The 12,514-nt window shown below is 38.1% G+C and overlaps 1 protein-coding gene across 4 annotated transcripts in view; it reads right to left on the minus strand.

The window, feature by feature from the left end:
* The window catches only part of SLC28A3 (solute carrier family 28 member 3), a 142,362-nt gene that overhangs the window by 65,909 nt on the left and 63,939 nt on the right, over positions 1 to 12,514 (minus strand). For all 4 annotated transcript variants that reach the window (XM_072605876.1, XM_072605866.1, XM_072605855.1 and 1 more), the window contains one exon: positions 1,272 to 1,361. In XM_072605876.1, the coding sequence (XP_072461977.1) occupies positions 1,272 to 1,361 (90 nt within the window). The remainder of the gene's footprint in view (positions 1 to 1,271; positions 1,362 to 12,514) is intronic.

Consider the following 12,514-nt stretch of genomic DNA (forward strand, 5'->3'; position numbering starts at 1 on the left):
TTGTTCAGTCATGTCTGACTCTTTGTGACCCCCTTTGGGGATTGTTTTGGCAAAGATACTAGAGTGGTTTGTCATTTCCTTCTGCAGCTCATTTTATGGATGAGGAAACTGAGGCAAACAGGGTTAAGTGACTTACCCAGGGTCACCCAGCTAGTAAGTGTCTGAGGCTCTATTTGAACTCAGGTCTTCCTGACTCCAGGGCTGGTACTCTATCCACTGAGTCATCTAGTAGTCCCCGAATGTTTTTATTTTGATGCTGATACTGAGGGAAGGTGAAGCTGAACTGCATCCTCCCTACATCAAAATTGTTCAATGGTATCCAACTCTGTGACCCTATTTGGAGCTTTCTTGTCCAGGGTCACACAGCTAGGAAATGTGAGGCCAGATTTAAACTCAGATCCTCCTTACTCCAAGCCCAGCACTCTAATGCTGCCACCTAGCTGCCCACTATGTTATATGCAATGTAGTTTTATTATTATCTCCTCTACCAGTCCTATCCCAAGGGGCTTATGCAATCTATCAAATACTTAGAAATTCTTTCTAACAAGATCTATATTTCACTTGGACTCTAGGTTCTGTAACTTAAGCTCACATTCCTTGCCTTGGGAAGGGGGACTCAGAAGAAGGGACTTGCTGGTGTATACCAGAAAAATGAGAGACACTACATCACCAAAATAGAAAAAAGTATTAGAGCAGGAGTTAAAATCTGTGTTCAGATTCTGACTATGACATTCTTAAATGTATAAATGCATCTCTCTGGGAGTGATGTAAAATAAAATATTTGTAAAATAGGGGGTTGAACCAGATGATCTCCAAGGTCTTTCTAGCTCTAAATCCATGATGATCCTATTAATATTCTGCCTTGCATTTCTACAGTTTAGAAGTTGGTACAATTATCTATAACTATTTCCCTCCTTTTGTCCAATACATTTTGAGTTTTTTCTTTTCTTTCTTTTTTTTTTTTAACAGATCTGTGAATTTAGTGTGAAAAACTCCCAGTGCAGTTCTTGGGAAGTTATTTTCAGAGCTGCCTGAGGCACTACATAAGCTGACTTGCCCAGGGCCACACAGCCAGTACATGTCAGAGGTAGGACTATAATTCAAATCTTCTTAACTCTGAGACTGGCCCTAGATTTGACTAGTTCAAAAGGCCATCGAGCTGCATTTCCTCTCCTCCAGATCATGAAGTGCCCCATTACTTTTGTACCTAGGAAAGCAGTAGTAGTTGCTGTAGCTAGTGCCTTTTCTTAACAACAAAAATCAAACCTTACCTGTTGGGAGTTTATCCTTTCCCCATTACATTCATTACGATTTCTCAGTGAATATCTTCCTGACCCATTCTGGTTCTTGATATCTTCTTCCTTAATATAAGAAAAATAGAGATTTCAAAAGAAAAAAAAAGTGTAAAAAAAGAACAATTTTTTCCTGACTAATAGGACTTAGTAGAACCTGTAATTTCTTCTGGCCTGTAAAAATTCATGACTCATCAGATGACAAGTTTAAAGAGAATTGATAAAAGCAACTGAAGTGGCATCTTCAGATTTGGGGAAGGGAAAAAGACAGTAAAGATCAAATAAGAGGGCAGCATGGGGAAGAGGCTGGAGGAACGGTCTTGGAATCAGGAACCCCTGAGAATAAATGCATTTCAGGTACACATGCGGTACTGTGTGGACATTTGTCTGTGCCCCAGACAAATCTCTGAGATTTGGTATAGTGGGGCTACTGATCTACATAATAAAGGCAGGGAGTTTCCAGGACCTCTCTTCCCCATTTGTGGTTAACACTATTAGATGAACAGTTTTATTGTGTGAGTAGTGATGTATGACAATGGAGATGTACAGTGCAGTAGGAATGATGCAGTGGGAAGGTTATAGAATCAGCTTTACCTTTCTTCAGTTGTCAGGATGACTGGCTGATTCTGCCACCTGGTGGCAAGATCAGAAACTACTTTCACGCATAGCATAAGGATGGTAGCATGTCATACTTTTAACTTTAGATAAAGAAAAATAAAAAGAGATCATATTTAAAAAAAATCTTCTGAGTATGGTCTACTGTCCTGAATATTATATAACACACTGTGTGTTATTATAGAAAGCCTAAATATTACATAAAAACTCTTTGTTTCATGTTTAAAGCCTGTGGCAATCTGATTCTACCTCCCTTTCAGATTTATTTCATATTGCTTTGGCAAAGACTGATGCTGGTTTAAATACTTTGGCCACATAATGAGAAGATAGGACTCATTGGAAATGACTCTCATGTTGGGAAAGATGGAAGGCAGAAGGGAAAGGGGATAGCAGAGGATAAGATGGATAGATAGTATCATGGAAAAAATAAACATGAACTTGGACAGAGATAGTGGAAGATCGAAGGGTCTGGTGTGCTGTGGTCCATGGGGTCACAGAGTCTGAACAGCAACAAAACTGAACTTTGCCTAGAATACAATCTTTCTTCAACTAGTAGTATCCCTAGCTTTTCTCCAAGAGCCAAATAAAGGGTCACCTCCTACAGGGTACCTCTTCTGATTTCTCTACTTTACAGTATCATTGATTTGGAATTGGAAGGAATCTTACAAGTAAGAAAGCTGAAGCCAACAAGTTGTGTTGTTCATTCTAATTGAATTGGATCCTTAGTGGATTGGATCACAGACTTAGAGCTAGGAAAGACCCTTAGAGATCACTTAGTTCAAATTCTTCTTCATTTTACAGATGAAGAAACTAAGACCCCGAGATGAAGTCCTTGCTGAGGTTCATAATCAGCAAGGGGCAGAGCAGTGTGTTTGAACCCCAACACCTCTCCCTCTAAATCTAGCCTTCCCCTGTACCATCTACCTCCCAATGGTGAGCGCCCTTCCCATGGTGATTTTGTATTTTATATTTACTTTTCTGTCTCCAGGATCTGACTGCCTCTAATTTTGTTTTTGGAGCACAGTACTTTGCCCATAATAAGTACTTAATGAATAACTACCATTTATTAATAACTTGTCAACGTATTTGGCTTTTGATAATTTTTTGTCGCAGCAAATTCTTCCTTAAATTGAGACAAATTCAGTCTCACTATGAACTTCTAATCGTTGCTCCCCATTTTCTTCTCTGGAGGCTGCCCCCTCCTTCCCACTTGTAAACTCCCACTGGGATCATTGCCTATTTGGATTATGGGTTAATGGCTGAAAATGACCCTTTAGGAAAATAGACTTACCTGCTTGACCAGCCCCGACACACATTCTTAAGTGCAGCTCGGGTTGCACTGTTAGGGCTTTCAGCTACTTAAATTCTTTGTTTTCTTTTTCTTTTCCACTTAACATGTTAGCACTAATGGGCACATTCATGTAACTAACCTGCTAGAACTGGATCTAATTGCAATCACTAATTGTGCCATAGAACAGTTAACTTAATTACTCTATAAAGTAAAGAAACTCAGGTTAGGTGTGTATAAGCAAGCTCCTATCATCTCGCTCATTTTGATGGTTACTGCGATAGACCCACAGTGTGTCTCAATGCATAACCAAGTCCCAGGATTCTTGTTTCGTGCCCCCAACTGAAAGAAGACCAGGCCCCTATGGCCTAGAGGACCCAGCCTATAGTTTTCAATTTCCTATGACCTTAACACCTGAAGATTTGGCCTTGACAACTACTGGAGATTCAGAATGACTGATGGATTCCCACCCCCCCATATTATTGAATGGCAAAATCTAGAATTTAGTGACAAAGTGTTGTTCAGAAATTGCTGAAATAGAAGACTTTTAATCATTGATTATTTAAGATTATACTCATGGTTAGCAAATATAAATTGCATAATGTGCAGGGTAAATTTTTTGCTTGCGTTTGTAACATTCAAGGTAGCTTCAAAGTCATTTCAAGTTGAATTTCCTCGGATCCAGGCCTCTAAATGTAGTTATTATTGGGGATTTTTTGTTGTTGTTGTTGTTGAGTTGTTTTTTTGGTCGTATCTGACTTTTTATCCATCCAATCTTTATCTATCCACTCTCCATTTCCAGGGGATATATAAACTATTGTTGTTCAGTTGTTTCTGACTCTTTGTGACCCCATTTGCGATTTTCTTTGCAGAGATACTAGAATAGTTTGCCATTTCCTTCTCTGGTTCATTTTACAGATGAGGAAACTGGGGCAAACAAAGTTAAGAGACTTGCCCAAGGTCACACAGCTAGTAAATATCTGAGGTTGGATTCAATTTGCTAAGAGAAGTCTTCCTGACTCCAGGCTCAGTGCTCTATCCACTATTAATAGTCACTGTTGGGAAACTTGGATAACTGAAAGGGTCTAGTCTGTTTTCAGCTCAGTATGATACTCATCTATGCCTCAGTTTGTCAATTCAACTGAAGGAGAACAGATGAGATTATGTTTATAAATTATGTGTTTATGTATGTAAAATGAGATTTGAGTATATAAAGCGTCTTGCAAACCTGAAGATGCTATATAGTCACTATTACAGAGAGCTAAAGCTGGATAAAGTATTTACAAGTCCTAACTATGTGCCAAGCACAAATTCAAGCAAGGAAGACAGTGCCTGCCCTTAAAGAGCTTATATTCTAACAGGACACATAAAAGGTAGCTGAAGGGGAAGCAATACATATGATCAGGATCCGTGAAAGGTTACCTGGGGAAGGAAATCTAGCAACCCAAGGGTGGAGCTGGTGCACTGAGGAGGACATGAGGATGAGGCTGGGGTAGAAGTAGGTAGAACGGTGAGAAAGAAAGAAAAATGATAGATCAATGAATAGGGAGCTAGAATCTCAGAGTTCCCAGTGCGGAAACTACCTTTACCAAGGCAGACTGGCATCTGGTCTGAAACTTATATTCTGAGAGTTACTTGGAGCTTGAGGGTCTTGTCCAAGATCATACAGTTAGTCTTTGCCAGAGGCAAACTCAGGTCTTCCTGACTCAAACGCCAGCTCTCTAGTCACTAAGCTCTAATAGTCTTCAACTATTATTAGTTTTTTTTTTTTGCCCAAAACAGCAATTTCATTGGTTGGGGTAGGGAACTACCATTGTAGAAACTTCTTTCACTAACATTTATCAGCAATTTCTACCATTTGAAGAACTGCTTGGAGAAAATACAATGATAATAATAATGATATATTTAAATAAAATATTAAAATAAATTAGATAATGATGTTATATAATTATTATAATAATATAACAATGACTAGTCCCTAGATATGTGTGTGTGTGTGTGTGTGTGTATATACATACATACCTTATATATATCTTACTATATGTATATATAAAATCTTATGTACATATACATAAAATCACACACACACATGCGTGTGTGTGTGTATATATATATATATATATATATATATGGAGAGAGAGAGAGAGAGAGAGAGACTCATTTGATCCTCACAACAACCCTGTGAGGTAGGTGTTATAATAACCCCCATTTTATAGATGAGAAAACTGAGGTTAAGAGATGTCATTTGACTATTCTTATAGCTTGTCTGTGTTAAAAGCAGGATTTGAACCCAGTTTTTCCTGACTCTAAGGCCAGCTCACTATGTACTAAGCCTAGCTACCTTTTATAATTTGCCTATTGAGTGCCACACACTATGCTAGGTGCCAGAAATACAAAGGGTGGCAGGCATAGTGGATAGAGTGCTGGACCTAGAGTGAGGAAAACCTGAGTTCAAATCTGGTCTCAGACACTTACTAGCTATGTGATCCTAGGCAAGTCACTTAACCCTGTTTGCCTCAGTTTCCTCATCCATAAAATGGGGTCACAGTCAGATATGACTGAAAAAGAGCTAAGTAACAACAAAGCAACCAAGATCATTAAACAATTTTTGTGTGTGTGGTTGTGGTTGCGGTTGGGGAGCCTTGGCTGACTTACTTGACTTCACTGCCAATAAGTCAACTGATTTATTGCTGCTCTCTATCTGGCTGCACCCTGTAACAAGATCATAAATCTAAACAAGGGACCTCGGAGGTTATCTACTCAGATCACTTTGTTTTACAGATAAGGAAAGTTTTACGGATAAGTCAATAAAAGTCAGAATTGACCCAGTGTTCTTAATGAAAAGAAATAAAATTTATTAGTAAAAATCTATTACAATAATGCCTTGGTGTCTTCATCAACCCCAGCCCCTTGAGGTCAAGGATTCTATCCTAAACTCCCTTAAGCCTCATTTAACAAAAGGTTCTCCCTAAGCAAAAAATAACTATTTGCAGAGTGATTGATCACATTTTATATGCAAGAACTCTCACCAAGTAAGAGGATTTCAGGGATGAAAGTAAAATAGGAAGTTGAAGAATTATCAAAAAATGTTGGGTAGGAGTAGATTTGGAACTTTCTTAACCCCTTCATTGTCCAGTAAAACCTCTTAATTTATACTTAATTAATTGGACATTTAATACATTCAGTATTTTATAGAGCTATGATTTATGATTTGCTGATGTGTACTCTCCTCCATGCTTCTAATCCCATAAAACTCACCTCTAAGTTTGACCACTGGGGTTGGGGAAAGAGGAAGGACTAAATGACCTCTGTGACCCTTTCTTGCTATAAATCTGTGGTCCATTTGGACAGCTAGTAGCTTTCCTTTTGCTCCTGAATTAGTTTCAGGCTACTTGTGTACCACTCAATTTCTCATTCTTACTTTTCCACTGTCCACAGTTTTGTTGAAACTGCCTATGGAGTCAGAGGCCTTGAGTTCAAATACTACCTCCTCTGGCACTTAGTGCCTATGAGACCTTGAGAAAGTCACTCCAGCTCAAGGACCTCAGCTTTTGTCAAATGAAAAAGGTATTGAACCAGATGGCTTGAGGTCACTGCCAGCTTTGGATTGGTCCTTCTACATCTTTCTCTCAAATTGTTTTGTGGCCTTCTTAGACTACCACAATGACCTACCAATGGGTCTGGTGGGGCTGTTTAAATTCTTCTGAAATTGCAATATTTAATCACAGTTCTTGTCACTTTCCCCTCTCTAATAGAAATTAATAGGCAGAATTTTAAAAATAAGGTCATCTTGCCTTGCATTGATCCAATTAACCACATACAAAAATGCAGGAAGATAATTGTGCCAAAATCTACTAAAGAAGACTGAGTATAAAAATTCTATGAAGATTTGACAAGATCCTCCACAGGAAATGTAATATGGGGATATAACCACAGACCCATATGAACATGGGCATAGGGGAGGACTGTGGGAAAATGTGCTGAAAAATATGGTTTAAGATTAAGAAATAAAAGAATCCACAGGCTCTTCAGAAGTCTCATAACTGTAAGTCAGGAGTTTAAAGAGTTAGGAACTGCTGCCCCAAATGGGTACTTGACCGGAGTAAGATAGCTTAGCTCCCCCATACCCACTCCAGTAAAAAACAAAACAAAACTGAATAATGATCAAGAAATCCAAAAAGAAAGAACTGTAGGTTAGTTCATTCATACCAGAACTACCCAAAAGAAGATCAAAGTTCATGGAATTGGGATCCAGGTAAAACCAGCACCAGGGAAGACAAACTGAGACAGACCAAAGACAAGTATATATGTATATATATATATCCTTATATGTCTTGAAAGGTTCTATCTGGAAGCAGTAAGAGCAGAGGGCTCCCACAAAAAAGTCCTAGAGTGGTTTCGGATCTACAGTACGGACCTTCAAAGAAGCGAGGAGCAGAAGAGCAACCAGTCTGAGTTATGATAGTGTTCAGACCAGGACACTACAGATCCAGGGGCTCCAAGGTCTGCACTCTGCCCTGAGATACCATAGAGGATCCTACAGATCCAGTGATCTAAGTCTCAAAGATCCAAAATGGCCTAAAACTTTCCAGCACTTTTAGTAGAGATAGATCCTCGGAGATGGAGGTCTTAACAGGACCGAAGAGGTCCAGGTCAGGATGTAGGAGGGCTAACTATCCTACTTAAAAATACTGCAAGGATAGATCCTGGCCCTGGCTCAGTGCTTTATCTTAAAAATGGCTAGAGTTGAGTAAATAGGAAAAGATAATGTCTACTATAAGGAATTGTTATAATTTCAGACACACCCAAAATCCAACCTAGAAGAGGCTAACAGCTGCAAAGACAAAGATATTCTACAAAGAACTGATGAATATCTAGAAGAAATTAAGGGGAGGAAAAGAGGAAGAGAATAAAGTGAGCCCGCACAAGGGAGGAAGGAAGAACTAGGAGAATAAGCTGCTTAGAACATTAAATAGTAAGCTTTACCCAAGTAAGAGGATTCCCCAAAAAGAAGAGACAAAAATCTATGGCTCCATGGGATGAGAAATATTGGAATAAATCAAAAAGACTGAAAAACAAAAGAAAACATGAAATATTACCAAAAACAGAATGTGGAGCTAGCAATAATGACTCCAAAAAGGAAAAAAAAAGCCATTGAATTATTTTTTTTAATGCACAAAGAGAATGAAAAGAAAACATGGATAAGCAGAAAAGCTTTGAAAATAGTGTGATGAATTTATTATAAATTTAAGAGAAAAACAAGCTGTATGGAAGAGAGACCTTCAAGGTTCCTAGATGCAAAGAAATAGCATTGGCACACATTCTAAAGAGAATCGGAAAGTCTTGGCTGCATATATCTTATCAGACGGGCAATGATTCCTCATTCTCATGGAAGTAATTTCTTAACTGGCTATCTGCTTGCAGTCAAATTATCAGGTCTTAGAAAAAAGGACACAATGAACACTGGAAGCAGAAGAAAGGAGAAAAAGAGAAAAGGGTACTATGGTTAGTTACAACTGCTCCAATTTAAACCCATTTTAAAAGTGGAAAACAGGATAAAAGTAAAGACAGTAATATTGATTATCGCTAATTATTTGAGAATATTATGTTAAAGTGTCACAACAAGGAGGTTATAAGAACCCAGATATCAAGCAATTAAATCAACAAACATTTGTTAATTATGTATTATGTGCCAGGCTCTGTGCTGGCAAATTGCCTAGTTTATAATACAGTTGGATGGAGAGGCTGTTTTGTTGGTTCCTAGTACCTTTATTTGGACAGGTATGGAAGCTGAAAAAAACTCAGTCATTTCCAGGATTGTATAGAAGGAAGAAGAGGGTTGGATTAGCTTTCAAAAGTGCTTTAAATGAGCCAACTTTTCCGTGATACAAAACCCTCCATTTTGAACACTAATATTGTCCTGGTGATGTCAAATAGAGATGAATCAGTAAAAGCAATGATGTATAAAGAATCAGAATTGTAAGTGATCCAAACAGAAAAGAGAGACACATGATGAGAGGTAAGTAGTGACATAAAATGTCTTCTAATGATAAAAGCTATTATATATGATCTGAAAAGAATATAGGCCAGTTCTGTGGCAGGCATCCAAAGGAGGCAAGTTATGGTAGTTGTCTCATCCGAGTCTCCCGGGGCATGTTTTTTAGGCCCTTTCATTAGCTATTTTCCCCTGACAAAAGTCTAGCTCAGTTGTGTCAGACTCTAGAAATGGGGCTACTCAACTATACTTAAGGATCCCTGGGATTGCATAGTGATTCAGAAAACCATATTGTAATGCTATCTATTTGTTCTACTATATTTTTATTTTGTTAAATATTTCTCAATTTAATCTGGTTTGGGCCACATTTGGAAGGACTGTCTTTGACACCTCTGGTCTAGTTTATGAAGGTTCATCATGGAGGAGAGTAGTAAAAAATTAGGATGTTTACCTCCTTGGTTCTGAATCTACTTAAACTTTCTTATCATCTGGTTTATGTATTTCTACCTTTCCCAAAAGGGTATCCTGACTAATGAGGAAAAGCTAGGTGCCAAGGTAGAAATAGTTAGTATGTTTAGGGGGCAGGATTATAGTATTCAGACTGAGGAATTCTAGACTTTATTATATGGGCAATGGGAAGTCATTGGAGAATTATGAGTAGAGAATACAGACATGTACATGTGTCTTAGTAAGATTAATCAGTCAGTAGGCTGGCCACTTGCTGATGAATTTCTTGGCTATGACAATCGATGAAGAAATAAAAGTAATCCTTGATTTTATATGGCCTATTTGGCTTTAGCAGTGATAGTAGTAAAGTGCGATAACTTTTTTGCTGTAAATAATAATAGTTATTGGTACTTGAAATGTGAGATTTCACATACCGCTGGAGGAAATGATCATATCAACTGTGACATTCTTATTCAAAGGCAGGGAGGTGTTAGACTTGAAGTCAAAAATCGTGCCTCAGATATTATGTGATCCTGGACAAGTCAGCTGTTCTGTTGGCCTCAGTTTCCTCATTTGTAAAATGGGGGTGATAGCAGCCCATAGTGACAAGAGTTGTTTGTGAGAATCAGTGAAACAACATATGTAAAGTACGTTGTATACCTTAGAGTGCTATGTAACTGTTAGCTACTACTATTATTAAATGAAACCAGAGGACCAAAAAAAAAGTTGCAGCTAAATGGAAGGAGAATTCACAGGTTTTTCTTGGAAAGCCACTTAAATAAGTTGAGTTAGTCCAAAGATAACAAGGAAGATTTTCATGGGCTATTTGCTTATCTCCTATTACAATACTCGTGATGAGCATTTGCTGAAAGGGCCTATATGAGAGCAATTACAGTTTACGCCTGATTTCCCTTGCAGGGGATGAAAGGTAGAGAAATTCTACAAAAAATTCAGGAAGTATCCAAATTAAATCAACATGTTCTTTAATTCTTGGTGACTGTAAGATAGGGAGAACAGTGTAAAAAGCATTGATAAAATTGTTTAGAGATTAGAAAGGGGAGAGATTGGGGAGAGGGGTTGTTTAGAGACAACACAAAAGACTTGTGCCTATATATCATTACTATTTTCTTTCAAGAAGTGTGCCAGTGATAGTAAGAGGTATCACTGGGGAAAGTGACACATCCCTTTTTGGAGTAAAGGCACAGCTGACTTGATTATGATGGGAGTGGAGAGTGGGATTCCAGGGTAAACATGAAGGGACAAGAAATCCAGAGAAAAGATGGCTCCCCACGGAATAGGGAGTGAAATGTTAACTGAGGCAAGTCTGGAAGCCCGGTTGAAATGGTGGGTCAGGTAATCGAGTGAATGGTAATAATAGGAAAGCCTCAGGGTGAAAGTTGAATGTAAAAACATGTTCTGAGCTCTGAGTAGGAAGGGAGGTGCTGAGGAGAGGCCTAGGGAAATAGAATTATTTTTTTCACACCATTCCACTGATTTCTGAAGAGCATAACGAAAAATTTTTACCCATACGAATCAATCACCATCAAAAGAACATAGACACCAGACAAATACCGGGCTTCATGGTTCTGGCAAAAACCTACCTCTTGGACCTAAAATCTATTTTGTCAGATTGCTGTAGTCTGCACGGACCTTTTATTCATATCCCTGGGACCAGCTTTACTGAGGAGATGACTTCTGCTTCCTATTTTTCCTCTACATTTTGGTGTTTTTGCCTTTTAGTTATAGAAGCTTTTCCAAGGAAATGCCTCTTCTAAGGCTATTTCGAAAGCATTCCCACTCATCTGCTCTGTATTTAAAGGGATCACTTATCAATAACATTTCTTTGGCAAGCATTCATTATATGCTTAATGTGTACAGATGATGATGCTAGACACTGGGGGAAGTTAGATAAGAGATGGTTTTGGTTTATGGTATATGTGGTACATAGTTTGGCAAATTAGGGAGTAGGGACAATCTCTTGCCTTTGCAAAGGCTCTCCCATGTGCCTGGAAAGGACTATCTCCTCACCTCTAAGTAGGCTTGGCTTCCTTTAAAGCTCTGGTGCTATCTTCTAGAAGAATCTTTAGGGCTCAACTAGTAGAAGCTAAGAAGGACTCTACCAGAAAGTCAGAAGTGTCAAACACAGGCCCACAATATTATTCCCCAGGACTCTGGAACCAGATTAAAATAATTGGGGAATGTTTAAAAAAATAAATAATGTAATACAACATAGCTAATGTTAATTTGTGGTTTTCTAAGTCAATAGGACATTCTATTTGAGTTTGACACCACTGGTCTGGATTCTATCCCAAGGAGGTAGAATGTATATTAAAATATTCATAGAAGTATTTTTGTGGCAAAAACCTCCCATAGATTGTCTAATGGCTGAATTGTGGTACATAAAAGACAGACTGTGACATATGAAATAAATGAAACATTGCCTAAGAAATTATCAGGAATTCAGAGAAAAAGGTAAATTCAGCAGAGTAAAGTAAGCACAATACAATATACATTATGTAAATTTACATCAATGTAAGTAAAGATAACTGAGGTCTGAGCAATTATAATAACCAGTCTTAGTCACAGAGAAGAAATAATTTAAAAAACCTGTCTTCTCAGCAGAGAGGTGAGGAACTATGGAAGCAGAATGCTGCATATATCACCAGAAGCCATACCCACTATATTTGTTAAACTGTTTGAGATTTTGTCTTTTTTTTTTTTTTTCATTTAGAAGAAATGAGATGGATTTGAAAGACAATGGACAAGGATGGATTTGAGGAAAAAGGAATTTAAAAACATTACTCCAGTGTTTTGAGATGGAACGATGGGGAGAATAGTGACTCATATCAACAGAAACTGGAATTAGGAGGGGCTGGT

Source organism: Notamacropus eugenii, chromosome 1, assembly GCF_028372415.1.
Source record: "Notamacropus eugenii isolate mMacEug1 chromosome 1, mMacEug1.pri_v2, whole genome shotgun sequence".
NCBI lineage: Eukaryota > Metazoa > Chordata > Mammalia > Diprotodontia > Macropodidae > Notamacropus > Notamacropus eugenii.